A 16,228-nucleotide genomic window follows, 5' to 3' on the forward strand; every position below is an offset into this window, starting at 1 on the left:
TGGGCCAGCCCCTTTTACACCTTTTGTTAGTAAATAAAAGAAACAGACTGGGCAGGAGGAGGGGAAGTGCTCAGCAAGAATTCAGCATGGTAACACCTGTGTCTGACTCTGACGATTGAGATTTTTACCTTTCCTTACACAAAGACATTGGAGAGCAGATTTCTAATATTAATATTTCTACAACAAGGTTTACACATAAATGGCTGTGTGTTGAGTTATTTTGAAGGCTCACCAAATTTACACTGTTATACAAGCTGTACACCGACTACTTTACATTGTATCAAGGTGTCATATCTTCAGTGTTGTCCCATGAAAAGTTATAATAAAATATTTCCAACAATGTGAGGGGTGTACTCACTTTTGTGAGATAATGTGCATATACAGTGCCTTACAAAAGTATGACTTTTTTCATATTTTGGTGCCTCACAACCTGGAATTAATATGGATTGTTTGAGGATTTGCATAATTTAATTTACAGAATATGCCTACAACTGTGAAGATGTTTTTTTATTTTTATTGTGAAGCAAACAACAAATAGGACAAAATAACAGAAAAAGTCAATGTGCATAACTATTCACCCCCCTAAAGTCAATACTTTGTAGAGCCACCTTTTACGGCAATCACCGCTCCAAGTCGCTTTGGATAAGTCTCTATGAGCTTGCCACATCTTACCACTGGGATTTTTGCCCATTCCTCCTTGCAAAACTGCTCCAGCTCCTTCCAGCAATCTTTAAGTCTGACCACAGATTTTCTATTGGATTGAGATCTGGGCTTTGACTAGGCCATTTCAACACATTTACATGTTTCCCCTTAAACCACTCAAGTGTTGCTTTAGCAGTGTGTTTGGGGTCATTGTCCTGCTGGAAGGTGACCTCCGTCCTAGCCTCAAGTCACGCACAGAGTGGTACAAGTTTTGCTCAAGAATATCCCTGTATTTAGCACCATCCATCTTTCCCTCAACTCTGACCAGTTTCCTGGTCCCGGCTGCTGAAAAACCTCCCCACAGCATGATGCTGCCACCACCATGTTTCACTGTGGGGATGGTGTTCTTTGGGTGATGTGATGTGTTGGGTTTGCGCCAGACATAGCGTTCTCTTTGATGACATTTTGGAGATCTCCCACAAGCCTTTTTGCAAACTCACAATGTGCCTTTTTGTTTTTTTGCTGAAAGTAATGGCTTTCTTCTGGCCACTCTGCCATAAAGCCCAATTCTATGGAGCGTACGGCTTATTGTCGTACTATGTACAGATACTCCAGTCTCTGCTGTGGAACTCTGAATCTCCTCCAGGGTTACCTTAGGTCTCTGTGCTGCCTCTCTGATTAATGCCCTCCTTGCCCGGTCCATAAGTTTTGGTGGGCGGTGGTCTCTTGGCAGGTTTGCTGTTGTGCCATGTTCTTTCCATTTGGTTTCGATAGATTTGATGCTGCTCCTGGGGATCATCAAAGATTTGGATATTTTTTTTACAAACTAACCCTGACTTTTACTTCTCAACAACATTATCCATTACTTGTTTGTAGAGTTCCTTGGTCTTCATGGCAGTGTTTGGTTAGTGGTGCCTCTTGCATAGGTGTTGCAGCCTCTGGAGCCTTTCAAAAAAGGTGTATATATGTAATGACAGATCATGTGACACTTAGATTGCACACAGGTGGACATCATTTCACTAATTATTTGACTTCTGAAGGTAATTGGTTGCACCAGAGCTTTTTATGGGCTTCCTAACAAAGGGGGTGAATACATGCGCACATGCCAATTTTCTATTTCTAAACAATAGTTTTATTTATATATTTTTCTCATTTCACTTCACCAACTTAGACTATTGTTTTCTGATCCATCACATAAAATTCAGATAAACAAAACATTGAACTTAAGGCAGTAATGTAACAAAATACGAAAAAAGTCAAGGGGGGTGCATACGTATGCAAGGCACTGTATATATATATATATTGGAAGCGGACTACCTCTCCGCGATCAAGTGGATGAAGTGAGTATAATTATTTTAGGAAAAATTGATTAGTTATCTTGAAGCGCGAGGAAATTCAGCTTCATGGCAAATCAAATTTTTCCTGAAATTCAGATCGAAGTCCACTTTGGATACTTAGATTTGCTCAACACTAGTATTGGCTAAAATAGGGGTGAAGGTGCAGAAGTGCACCACATTTGTAGAACGATGAGCTAATTGATACTTTTGCTTGCCTGGCCCGAAGTCCAACACAGCACAGGCCAGAAAAATACAATTTTGGTAAAGACATGGAAGTAAGCCACAATTCCCACAATTAAGTTTTACGGCAGCAACTGCATCTCCAGCAATTTGAACAGGTCAGAGTTCAGCTTACACACAAACTAATTGCTGGTTGAGAATAGTTTTCTTATGGCCACACATTTCATTATGGATGTCTCACGACGGAGTGAAGGACGAGGAGGAGGAGTCTGATTAGGAGTGGAAGCAGCTCATGAAAAGGACACTGTACTGCTTGGTGTGCTGACTACCACACAGAAGACCAGGAGAAGGAGGGCAGACTTGTTCTAATTCTGAATGCTGGCCAGTTCCATTTTCCCACAGTATCCGGTGATGCTCTCTTACAGTATGTGCTTCAATAGAGCCCTGGTACATACGTTTGTGTTTGAACATCCACGGCTTATTTTAATCCTGCAGATCTTTCACATGGCTGTGGCTTTCTGTGTCAGCATTGTGGAGAAAAAACACCATAGGGGAGATGCTCCCACAGAGCTAGAGGCAGCTAAGCCTGTCTGTCATGTTTTGAACCTATGCCCACAATATCAGCGGTATTACCAGTTCATGAGCTGACCACAACAGAAATAGATCTTGCCCTGACTGTTTTTTGGATGGTTCTGGCTGTACATTACTGTTCATTGCTACAATCAAAATCCTCTTCTGATTTCACCCCCTTCTCAGCACCCCGATCCCAGGTCATGTCTGAAACACAATCATCCAATATTCACCAGATAAAGTACCGCACTCCGTGTTAGCTGGTGCTCACAGATGATTTGGGTGGTGAGCGCTGGATCACAGGCCGCTGCCTGTGTGTGTGACCAGTGACACTTTAAATGGTCACACACACAGGCAGCGGCCTGTGATCCAGCGCTCACCACCCAAATCATCTTCAGATTTTTCTGACCGCTGAAGAAGGCCACTCTGGCCAAAACGTACGGTCTTTGTACTCACCAATTGTGACTACCATTATGATGTGGGATTATAACTGGATCATGTTGATGATGTGAAATGAAACCATTAAAAACTTGATTAATTGCAAATCTAAAAAAAGCTGTGTGCCGCAATTCTCTATTATTGAAACACAATCATCATCATGGTCCTCACCCTCCCGGCCACTTTTATCAGACTGTGATATGCCATGGTGGGCTCCTTGGCCTCCTCACGATTTCCTGCTCTGTATTTTCCCCGAGTGCCACTGTTGCTACCACTTTCTCTACCCCCACCACCCTGACTACAAGTGCCACTACAACTACTACTACTAGCTGCAAGGCTGGTGGGAGGACGAGGCATGGTCTTTTGTTCTGCATTCTTCCATTTTGCAGACATTTTATTATGAAGCCTATGAAAAGGCTTTTATCAGACTTTTGTCAGACTGTGATATGGAATTGTGGGCTCCTTGTCATCCTCCCGATTCCCTGCTCTGTATTTGCCCCTAGTGCCACTGTTGCTACCACTTTCCCTACCCCCACCACCCTGACTACAAGTGCCACTACTACTAATAATAATAATAATGGCTGCATGGCTGGTGGGAGGATGAGGCATGGGTCTTTTGTTTTGCATTCTTCCATTTTGCAGTCATTTTATTATGAAGCCTATGAAAAGTCACGTGTTTGGTACACACAGGTTATGATATGGTACTAGCAAAATTGCAAGTGCTTTTTCTGTAAATTTAAAAACAGGGGTACTATTCAATGTCCTGAATTACTCCCCTTCCACAAATGCTAAAATAGTATTACAATGGTAATAATGCAGTTTTTCCAGTGAAACATGTTTAAACTACACGCTCTGAAGAAGCAATACTGGCCCTTCACCAAAACAGGTGAATAGAACGTGAATAGAAAGTGGTTTCTAGAAAAATAGGCAATTCTTTGCTGCTTGAAGAACATAATGAAACTTTTCCCCCAAAATATGTTTTTTCCCTGTTTTTACAGGAACCAGTAATGTAAAACTAGTTGCCAGAAGCTGAACTGACAGTAGCCTGCCAGCAAATACACCTAATAGTGACCAGGTCTCACTTCCTCTCCCAGATTATACCTCTTAACATACTCTAAATTTCCAAATACAACTTCTTTTTATACAGTCCATCCCTATCACTTATTCTCTCCCTACAATCTTCTTATACTGTCCCTAGCTCAGTATTTCAGTCTGCAGAAGCAGAGCCACAGTGCAGCTTCCTAATCACCAAAAAAAATTATGAAAATAACTTACATATGCATGAAGACCCAAACAACTTTATTGTAAGTATATATAAACATATAAACAATACATACATATACAGTATAATAAAACAGGCAGCACAAGGCGGGACACACAGATGAGTAGCAGGACCCAAGGAGAGGCCGGGAGATCGATGCACAAAATAACAGGGAAAAAGAATGCTAGCTGAAAGAGCATACCTCAAAACCTCATAGCAGCAACGCCCGAAACAAAGTGCAAAGGAGGCGATTGTAGAGATTGAGGTTGAAATAAAAAGGACAAAGTATAAACATACCCTGGATGGTGCAGAGATCTCTCGGCCGACTCCTGACCCAACGCCGTTTCGCCAGCAGATCTGGCTTCTTCCGGGGATACGGAAACACATAAAAACATCTCCCCTATATAGTGCCCACACAGGTGTGTGTGGAGGATAATTAAAATTGAAGGACCTGAATGATGTCAGCACCAATGGAATTGGAGCCTCAGTACCTAAAAGCCAATCAATAGAACCAGAAGGACCTAATGGAGGCAGGACTGAGATGACAGAGCGAGCATGTGAGCAAGCACATGACCGCAGTGTCAGAGGTGCATCATACGACACGCCCTGCCAGGTCGCAAGTACAAAGCAGAATGATGTTCTGCTTGTTCTGCCCAGGTTCCTCTGTGCTTGCTGCCCCCTGATTGACTGATACAGGCCGTATATCAGCCTCTAAGCCAATGAGGGCAACTTGCAAGATCGCCCCTCTACTTCTTCCCAGTGTCATGTAACCATCCTTCTTCTTCCTCCTTTGCCTGCCAACATGGACAGTAAAATGGCAAATCATAAAAGCTACAGAGTCATTTGTCAGATGAATTTTTTTGAATTTCATAATGAATCTGGTTAGTTCAGAATTGATTCACTCCTTAGTCCTGTTCTTTCTAAACAAGTGGACCTCTGGGTCCATCTCCTGAAAGTAGAGGCTAGTGCCAAGTTGTCTCATCACACTGTACTACCTTTGGAAGATGACTCCAGTTTACAAAACACTGTGAACTGCTGTATGGATTACGCTGTTAGAAGAGGGTACTTGACTTTCTATGCCCAATATTCTGTGGCTGTTACTACTTCTAAAGTGGCTTGTAATCTTTGCAAATGGATGTGCCAGACTCAGGAGGATATTGATACAGGTGTTCCCAGAGATGACATCTCAAGCTCCTTCAGACAGATAAGCTTGGCTGATTTTCTGTGCGACGTAGTATCCCAGCAGATTAAATTCTCAGTCACGGCAATGGCTTTATCTACTGCTGGTAGGAGAGCCAAAACCTTGTATGGGGGATAACTCTTGTAAGTATTATCTGCGTGGTCTAAAATTTGAACCAGAAAGGCCTTTCAGATAGACCAAATAATGGAATCCCCTTCTTATAAACAAGGTTAGTCCTTACCTCAGTTTTCCAGAGTTAGACATAGACCCTCTAGGAGGGATGGACCCTTCATAGATACCAGTCTTCCAGATACCAGTATAGAGGTGGACATAGTTCCAGAGAGATGGAACTTTGCTTTAGATGAAAACTCCAAAAAACAAAGGCTTGATTTTTTACACCACAAGTATTCTGGAAAAAATGTAGTTGGTGGTTGCTTGTCTGCTTTTCTGTAGGTTTGTTAAGAACACAGTAGACCTTGGGTCCTAAACATACTGTAGTCCAGGTGGGCTGTTCTGTAGATTTTAGCTCCCTGCTTCCAAAAAGATTTGTGTAGACTCTGGTATTAGCTCCAGCAAACCAACAGGTCTTCATCGCAGAATACCTCCAGAAAAGGGTTTTGGAGGATATTCATCTATGCAAGAGGGGCCTAGTCCACTCCCCAATGTTTTTTGTTCCCAAACCATTAGGGGAATGGAAAATGATAACAGATCTCTGGTTTCCCAAGCAGGTCATCTGCAAAAAGAGATTCAGAATGGAAACCATCAGGTCTGTTGTCACCATTTTAGCAAGAGGGGACTTTATCGCCACCCTTGACTTAAAGGACACCTATCTCCAGAATCTCTTTTGTTCCCTACACAGAATATTCCTAAAATACAGTAGCAGTCTTCTTTGGGAAGGAGTTTATCCCTTTGCAATCTCATCTACCCTCAACCACTTATACAAAGGTTGCAGTGGCACTGACAGACAATGTTAGAACCAGGTATCTCCATTGTCCCATACTTATACTGAATAATAAATGCTGCTTTCAGAGATTTGCTGTAATCCCATATGCAGACCAATGTGAATTTTCTCCAGTGGCTGGGTTGGATTATAAAGCCTATGACACTTTTTTTTGTTGTTGTTTTTTAAAGGCCACAGTAAACTTTAAAGGGAGTCTGTCAGCGACTTTGCATGTTTTAAACTGCTAATACCACTATGTGGAACACATATACAGAACACAGATGATACCTTTCCTTGGCTTTTTTGAGTCTGTAAAGCTGCAAAAACGAACTTTGAAGTATATGCAAATGAGGATAGCAAGTGTCTATGCTGAAAGAGCCCTGGGGCGTTACTCGTGGATAACTCCTCAACTGTTTAGCTTTCAACTAGCACTGTATACTCATGATCTCACTCTCTTCTGCATCTAAAATCCTGTGCCTAGGTTGACCAGTCTCTATGTGAGATGGGGAAACAGCTCTCCTTGTCTGAACACTGTTTGTGTGATTAGATTAAATGTTCTGGACTGACATTCTGCTGTTTGGTCACAAGATGCCGCTGTTTACTAACACAGCTACAGACTGCACATATATCTCCATATTCATGAGAGAGGTGGGGTTTTACACACAGAGTCTGGAGGGGAAGACAGCAGCCATCTTAGAAGGAGACTTTGAGAGACAAGGAGGAACTGTATAAGCAGTGAATCTGACGGCATCCAGGTGTGAGAGTGACCAGAGCTGTAGCTGACTGAAGCTGATCAGGTTCAAGACCCTGATCCTGTCCAGGGAAAGGAAGATTGCAGCCAGGAACGCTGATGAGAGCAGAGAAACAAAACAACATACACTGCGGTACCGTATGCTTGTTGGAGAGACGTTTGTTCTGTCCAGAGTCACCAGCGGAGGCAAAGCAGACCCAGGTCGGTAAGATCGTGCATGCACCTCATCACAGTGTTGGTGCCTAGAGACTGAGACCAGGCCTGTAGTTAGTTAGCGTTTCTGTTTGTGTCAGGCCACAAGTGTTAATACTGTTCATTGCAAGGACTCCATAACTTAAAGGGACATTTCACCTTGGAGAGCTGATAAATCCCCACAAACTCAAGCCAGGCTGGCGTTTTGCTCACAAGGAATACTCGTGCTACAGGACCAGTTATGGAAGGGGGAATACTGTAGATCTGTGTAAGATTGTAAACTGTTGTGCTGCACCCCAGACCAGCCCGTACCACACACCCATACAGTGATTCTTGTTCTTCTAGGGTAATAACAGGTAAGGTATGGCAGTTTAGTTGTGCCCGCCAGTAGGTAAATTACTGCCCTTTGCTCCTGCATCCATAGGAGGGTGCAGTGCTGTGGAGCACAAAGGTCTCGGCCTTCGGGCTGGGTGTATGTAAACTGATTGTATGTTCTCAGCATTTGTGGTTGTGTTTATTGCCACATTTAAGTAAAATTCAGTTTTGGCAAAAGCTGGTGTTGGGGTTGCTTTCCTAATTCGTGACTTCACTGTATCCTGGGGAGGCCACCCCGGTACACTGCTAGCCCCTAGATCCAGAGGGATTTTTGAATCTGTGTTGTACACTATCTTTAGTGTAGGGCATCAATATCAGGTCGGCGGGGTTCTGACTCCTGGCATTCCTGCCGATCAGCTGATTGAAGTGGGTCGGGTTGCTTGTGTGAGCTCTGCTTCCTTTTCAAAATTTACCACTTATTTGAAGTGGTGGTTCAGTGTAATTAAAACTGCTCAACACATTCCTTGAGGATAGGTAATCAGTATTATGGCACTGCAAAATGTCCTTTGAGATAGGATGGAAAGGGGCCTTAGCCCATCTACTTTGAGAGTATAGCTGGCAGCCATTTTAAGCTTCCTGGACAGACCTATTTCTCAGGAACCTCTCATCAAAAGATTCCCGAAGGTATCTGCTAGATTGAGAATGTAATCCTAAAGCCAATACTATCATGGGACTTACCATTGATCCTTAAAGGGGTTGTCTCACTTCAGCAAATTACATTTATGTAGACAAGGCAGTCTATTGTGTTGCACTGAGGTATTTGGATCTGCTGGGGAAGTATTTTGTGCTGAAATATGGTATTTGATGCACTGCCTACTTGTGTTGCCCTGCCTTCTGTCAATCTGGACCTGCCTACAACATGGGGCCACTTTTATTTTTTTTCCCAGGGCCACTTAAAGGGGTTGTCTCACTTCAGCAAATAGCATTTATTATGTAAAGGAAGTTACTGAAGGCACTTACTAATGTACTGTGATTATCCATATTGCCTGCTTTGCTGGCTTGATTAAGTTTTCTATCACATTATACAATGCTCATATCCAGGGGTTATGACCACCCTGCAATCCAGCATTAGTGGCTGTGCTTGCACACTTTAGGAAAAGGTGCTGGTCTCTCTGGTGGCTGGGACCATGGAAGTATGCATAGGCTGAGGATTTTATCTACAGTGTGCAAATATGGCCACTTCTGCATTACAGGGTGGTCGTTACCTATATTCCTTGCAGACAGGGTGCTGCTCCAGTAGTTACCTTAATATTTTTTTTACCTAAAGCCCTTTCTCAATGCTAATCAGGTTCTCATTTTTGTTTTTTTCCCCTACCCCTCCTCTGATGAAGAATCTAATTTTTACTCATTAGGCATACATCTTTGCCTAAAGATTAATTTTGTTAGAAGTGAATCAATATAGAAGGTGAAGAATATTTTCATTCTCTTTGATAGAAGAAACAAGGGTGTCAAAGCCTGTAAACCATCTATTGCTACAGTAGATGAATTAAGGATGTTGTTAGGATAGCATAGAAGGCCCAGGGCTCCGTGCATTCTGACCTTGTGAGGGTCCATAAAATTACAATAGCCTCTACTTCCTGGGCTGATGTAATATAGCTTCTTGTAGTTCACATAATGCTTTTGGCAACCATTACAGACTGGATACTTGGATCTGCCAAGAGGACCCACCCAATGGGACTGCTTCTTGCAAGATTCCCAATGTTGTGCTGCTGGTCAGGACATAAATGAACTTATTATTGCTAACCTTAATCTGTTTTCCCTTAATTCTAACAGCAGAAGCTTCCCATCCTAGCTCTACTTTATAATAAACACAGAGTGAGAAGAGCTAAGAGAACATTTATAGTGTAGGGAGGGTCATGATTTAGATGATTTATTTAAAGTTCTCATCTATGTACAGATAACAAGGGTTGAATTAGCCCATTACAGTGCTGCTTTTAGGAGTAAGCACAAACAGATTCATGTTACAAATCATAACATATTTTGGTGATGAAGGTGAGGCATTTGTATGTTGTAGAAAGTGGTCTTCTATTCTGGATCTCCTTCTATGAGTCAGCATCAGCAGTTTCCACAATTAGCTTATCCATAAATGACATGGACAAACACCCATTTGAATGGCTGCCATACCGTATAATACAGAAATTCACCTGCACTATATCGTTGGCCGCAGCTTCCCCAGGCAATAATACCTTATCATCGGAGATTTCAGTTGTCAACTGACATCATTACAAAAACAGTTATCTTTATAAGACATTCTCTTTGAACATAACTCTGAACAATTCTGTAGCTGCATTAACCTATTATGTTGAGCAATTTTGTCCAGTAAAATGCTGGTTTCTCTGACAGAAACCCGATGGACTCTATTATAGTCAGAGGGGTTTGTGAGACACAGTTGGTTTCTATTATATGACTGATCTGGTTATTGTCTATTTTCATTTTTCTGTTACTAGAATGGAACAAAAAATGGCGCAGATGTGAATGTAGCCTAAGCTTTATACTTTGCACAAGAGACTAATCTCCTTCTCTTTTAGGAAGATGATGTATCTGTTAGCCAAAGACAAAATGCTGATGTTCCCAAACACAGGCGGTTGCTTTCTCTGGATACATTCAGGGGGTAATGTATAACACAATTTATATCAGTCTTCATGCATACTGTTGTAAAGTAATATTATGGGATTTCTTATATATAATATTGGTATCTTCAAGCTCTGAGAAGTCATTAGTGGAACTCTCATATATAGTGGTTTTCCTTCGAGCTGTGAAGATTAGGCTTTTCTGACTCCATTGCTGCTTGAATCTTCACTGATTTCTCCTTATGCCGTGATCAAAACCAAACCATGCAGCTTTAAATCACTTTCTGAGAAAACAGACTGGTCTGACTATTGCTACAATCTGCTGCCTTGTATGTATATCAACACTGCTAGAAATTCATTCATAATAATATAGAAATTGCACAATATAGTGATACAAGAATAAATTCTTCAGTACTGTTATTACATAGGGAATGCAAGTAGTTACTAAAACAGACATGTCTGGGGAGGTGACAGGTCCTCTTTAACTATCAATTCACAGCTGACTCCTATTCAACTCTGCATGTGTTGTGAATGGGAAAGGTAAGAACAGAATGTGGCCCCCACTAACCATTCAGATCTGCTGAAAACTATACTTGTTCCATTGAGAAAAATCAAACACATTTACAAAACAAATTTACAGTATTAGAAATGTGTAACCCTTTCTACCCCGGGCCAATTTTCACCTTCCTGCCCAGGCAATTTTTTGTAAATCCGACATGTGTAATAACTTTGGAACACTTTTATTTATCCAAGCTATTCTGAGATTGTTTTCTCGTAAAACATTGTACTTTATGATGGTCATAAATTTGAGTCAATATATTTCACCTTTATTTATGAAAAAATCCCAAATTTACCCAAACTTTTGAAAAATTAGCAATTTTCAAAATTTCAATTTCTCTGCTTTTAAAACAGAAAGTGATACCTCATAAAATATTTATTGCTTAACATTCCCCATATGTCTACTTTATGTTGGCATCATTTTGTAAATGTCATTTTATTTTTTAGGACGTTAGAAGGCTTAGAATTTTAGAAGCAATTCTTAAAATTTTGAAGAAAATTTTGAAAACCCACTTTTTAAGGACCAGTTCAGGTCTGAAGTCACTTTGTGGGGCTTACATAGTGGATACCCCCATAAATGACCTCATTGTAGAAACTACACCCCTCAAGTTACTCAAAACTGATTTTACAAACTTTGTTAACCCTTTAGGTGTTCCACAAGAATTAAAGGAAAATGGAGATGACATTTCTAAATTTCACTTTTTTGACAGATTTTTAATTTTAATAAATTTTTTCTTTAACACATCGAGGGTTAACAGCCAAACAAAACTCAATATTTATTACCCTGATTCTGCGTTTTACAGAAACACCCCACATGTGGTAGTAAACTGATGTAAGGGCACATGGCAGGGCGCAGAAGGAAAGGAACGCCATATGGTTTTTGGAAGGCAGATTTAGCTGGACTAGTTTTTAGACACCATGTCCCATTTGAAGCCCCCTTGATGCACCTCTACAATAGAAACTCCCAAAAGTGACCCCATTTTGGAAACTATGGGATAAGGTGACAGTTTTATGGGTACTATTTTGGGGTACATATGATTTTTAATTTCTCTACATTACGTTTTTTGTAAGGCAAGGTAACCAAAAAATGGCTGTTTTGGCACTGTTTTTTTCTTTTTTACAACATTCATTTGACAGGGTAGATCATGTGCTATTTTTATAGAGCAGGTCGTTACGGATGCAAAGATATCAAATATGTTTACTTTCTTTGTTTGTTTGTTTCAGTTTTACATAATAAAGCATTTTTGGAAAAAAAATAATGTTTTTGTGTCTCCATTTTCTAAACGCCATATTTTTTTTTATTTTTCTGCCGATCGTCTTGTGCAGAGCTTTCTTTTTTGCAGGAAGAGTTGACGTTTTTATTGGTACCATTTTTGGGTACATATGAATTTTTTATCATTCATTATTACACTTTATGGGGCAAGGTGACCAAAAAATGTGTAATTTTGCCACAGTTTTTATTCATTTATTTTTACAACGTTCACCTGAGGGGTTAGTTCATGTGGTATTTTTATAGAGCAGATCGTTGCGGACATGGCAATACCTAATATGTAGACTTTTTCCTATTTATTTAACTTTTACACAATATTAGCATATTTAAAAAAAAAAAATGATGTTTTAGTGTCTCCATAGTCTGAGAGCCATAGCTTTTTTATTTTTTGACCGATTGTCTTCAGTAGGATGTCAATTTTTACGGGATGAGGTGACAGTTTTATTGGTATCATTATGTGGGACATATGCTTTTTTGATCGCTTGGTGTCTTTTTGTGATGTAAGGTGACAAAAATGGCATTTTTTACACAGTTTTTATTTAAAAAAATTTATGATGTTTATCAGACGGGGTGGATCATGTTATATATTTATAGAGCCGGTCGTTACGGACGTGGTGATACCTAATATGTGTGTTTTTTATTTTCTATTTTTTATTATAAAATCAGGGGAAATGGGCATGTTTTTCTTTTTTTACTTGAAACTTTATTTTTTTCATTAAAAACACTTTTTTATGTGTTTTTTTTAACTTTATTTCTGACTTTAACTTTTGGGGGTCTGAACCCCCCTGCAATGCATTACAATACATCTGTATTGTAATGCATTGCCTGTTAGTGTATTACACAGAGTAATTCACTAACAGGTTGCCTAGGAGACCCAGCCTGAGGCTGGATCTCCTGGGCACCCATAGAAGGCAGGTCCCGATGCCATGCAAGGCATTGGGAAGCCTTTGCACGGCATCGGGCTGCCTTCTCACCCATCAGGTCCCCGCCACAGCAGCGCGGGGACCCGATGGGCTCCCTCAGCACTGACCGCGGCATAGAAGGGGTTAATAAGCCGGCATCAGTGTGTTCACCTATGTCGGCGCATACAGCAGGGGTCTGGCTAACGGGAACAGCTGGTCCCCTGCAGCTGATCAAGCGGGCGCAGCTCCTGCACCCGCCCAATTAGCACACCATAATAGTACTGCGCTGGGCGGCAAGTACTATTACAGCGCCGGGCGGGAACGGGTTAATACATTTATTAGGGAAGATTTATCAAGACTGATGTAAAGGAAAACTGAGCCCATAGCAACCAATTAGATGCCACCTTTCATTTTCCAAAGGAGCTCTGAGAAATTAAAGGTGGAATCTGATTTAACCCTGTATAATCTTCTAAAGGGGGTTTCTGTGTAGGAACTAGCAGATGAAGCAGATTTGACTTTAGCTGTTTTCCCAACAGACCTATGAGATACCAATATACCAGGTAGGGCTCATTCAAACGAGCATTGTTCCCATCCTTGTGCTGTCCGAGTGTAGAACAGAAAGCACTGAGACCACACAATGACCCATAAGGCTACCTGCAGACAGGTGCAGGTGAATGCACATAAGATCCGCCCGGATTTCTGTGCGAATTTATGAACGTTTCTTCAGCATATCCACGAAATTCACAATTTATTGCATTTATTGCATTTATTGCAATTTATTTCATATTGCAGTTTTTGGTGAAGATTTGATGCTTTGCCGCAGATCTTACTTTCCCATTGAAAAGCGTGAAATCTGCAGCTAAAACCGCAATCAAAAACTGACATGCTGTTTAATTTGAAATCTGTGCAGCAGGTCAATTTCCACATGGTTATGTGGTATTTACACAAGTATCCAGTAACGTGTGCAGGTGGCCTTATAGACAATGGGCCAATTCACATTGGTTTGTGCAGAGAAAAACACATTAAGGTCAGATTTTGAAGCAAGACTTGCCCATTCAAGTGCATTATAAAAACAGACAGCTAGTGTCCGACTGGAGTGTCTATGCAAATATTACATTCTCACACAGCAGCAAGATGCTACAAAATGATTGATTATGGGGGTTCCTGCATGGACTTTGAGAAGGCAGGTCCCTGGGCAAAGAAGATTTGTACGTAGAAGTCACCTCAGCCACATGACACCATCTATAATTTTAAACTGGGTAGTGTGCTAAATAACGTACCCAGTTTTACATGAACATACACTCACCTAAAGAATTATTAGGAACACCTGTTCTATTTCTCATTAATGCAATTATCTAGTCAACCAATCACATGGCAGTTGCTTCAATGCATTTAGGGGTGTGCTCCTGGTCAAGACAATCTCCTGAACTCCAAACTGAATGTCAGAATGGGAAAGAAAGGTGATTTAAGGAATTTTGAGCGTGGCATGGTTGTTGGTGCCAGACGGGCCGGTCTGAGTATTTCACAATCTGCTCAGTTACTGGGATTTTCACGCACAACCATTTCTAGGGTTTACAAAGAATGGTGTGAAAAGGGAAAAACATCCAGTATGCGGCAGTCCTGTGGGTAAAAATGCCTTGTGGATGCTAGTGGTCAGAGGAGAATGGGCCGACTGATTCAAGCTGATAGAAGAGCAACGTTGACTGAAATAACCACTCGTTACAACCGAGGTATGCAGCAAAGCATTTGTGAAGCCACAACACGCACAACCTTGAGGCAGATGGGCTACAACAGCAGAAGAACCCACCGGGTACCACTCATCTCCTCTACAAATAGGAAAAAGAGGCTACAATTTGCACGAGCTCACCAAAATTGGACTGTTGAAGACTGGAAAAATGTTGCCTGGTCTGATGATTCTAGATTTTTGTTGAGACATTCAAATGGTAGAGTCCGAATTTGGCGTAAACAGAATGAGAACATGTATCCATCATGCCTTGTTACCACTGAGCAGGCTGGTGGTGGTGGTGTAATGGTGTGGGGGATGTTTTCTGGGCACACTTTAGGTCCCTTAGTGCCAATTGGGCATCGTTTAAATGCCACGGGCTACCTGAGCATTGTTTCTGACCATGTCCATCCCTTCATGACCACCATGTACCCATCCTCTGATGGCTACTTCCAGCAGGATAATGCACCATGTCACAAAGCTCGAATCATTTCAGATTAGTTTCTTGAACATGACAATGAGTTCACTGTACTAAAATGGCCCCCACAGTCACCAGATCTCAACCCAATAGAGCATCTTTGGGATGTGATGAAACGGGAGCTTCGTGCCCTGGATGTGCATCCCTCAAATCTCCATCAACTGCAAGATGCTATCCTATCAATATGGGCCAACATTTCTAAAGAATGCTATCAGCACCTTGTGGAATCAATGCCACGTAGAATTAAGGCAGTTCCGAAGGCAAAAGGGGGTCCAACACCGTATTAGTATGGTGTTCGTAATAATTCTTTAGGTGAGTGTAGGTTGGAGTGCTGTATGCCTCCTATCTATAAGTGGTGCAGTTAGTCTACTGTATCATGTGCCACTTGTGCATTGGGTGGGGCACTAGGGGCCCACCTTGCTCAGGGGCCAATCGGGGGATTCACCTTTCCAAGCCTACAGACAGCTCACGGTCACGGATGACAACCATGAGCAGTATATCAGCATGCTATCCAATACTATACAGAAGGCAAGGCACAGAGGCAGGTATTGTTACATAACGTTATAACCTTAAATGATAACTACGTTATTAATGGAAGATGTTGCAAGCAAATTAACATATGTATTGTCTTGTTCTCCGGTTTTTATGCAGCAGTTATGTATATGAGGTGACATATTTAGTGAGAAAAAATGGGAGAGGTGAAGGACAAGCTATTTATTTAGCATTTTAGATTTTCTGCAGAGCTCATTTATCTAGCAACTGTAAAATGTACTTTTTTCACTAAATTTGCTGCAGTAATTTTCTGTCCAGTCATGGTACAGAGATTGCAAGCCAGGCTTTAAAAGCAGCACAAGGTACCAC

At 41.3% G+C, this 16,228-nt stretch overlaps 1 protein-coding gene across 1 annotated transcript in view; it reads left to right on the top strand.

The window, feature by feature from the left end:
• Positions 1–16,228, top strand: part of LOC121004622 (heparan-alpha-glucosaminide N-acetyltransferase-like) — a 771,952-nt gene that overhangs the window by 121,266 nt on the left and 634,458 nt on the right. The window contains exon 7 of the mRNA XM_040436852.1: positions 10,395–10,477. Within this exon, the coding sequence (XP_040292786.1) occupies positions 10,395–10,477 (83 nt within the window). The remainder of the gene's footprint in view (positions 1–10,394; positions 10,478–16,228) is intronic.

The sequence above is a fragment of the Bufo bufo genome, chromosome 6 (genome assembly GCF_905171765.1).
Source record: "Bufo bufo chromosome 6, aBufBuf1.1, whole genome shotgun sequence".
NCBI lineage: Eukaryota > Metazoa > Chordata > Amphibia > Anura > Bufonidae > Bufo > Bufo bufo.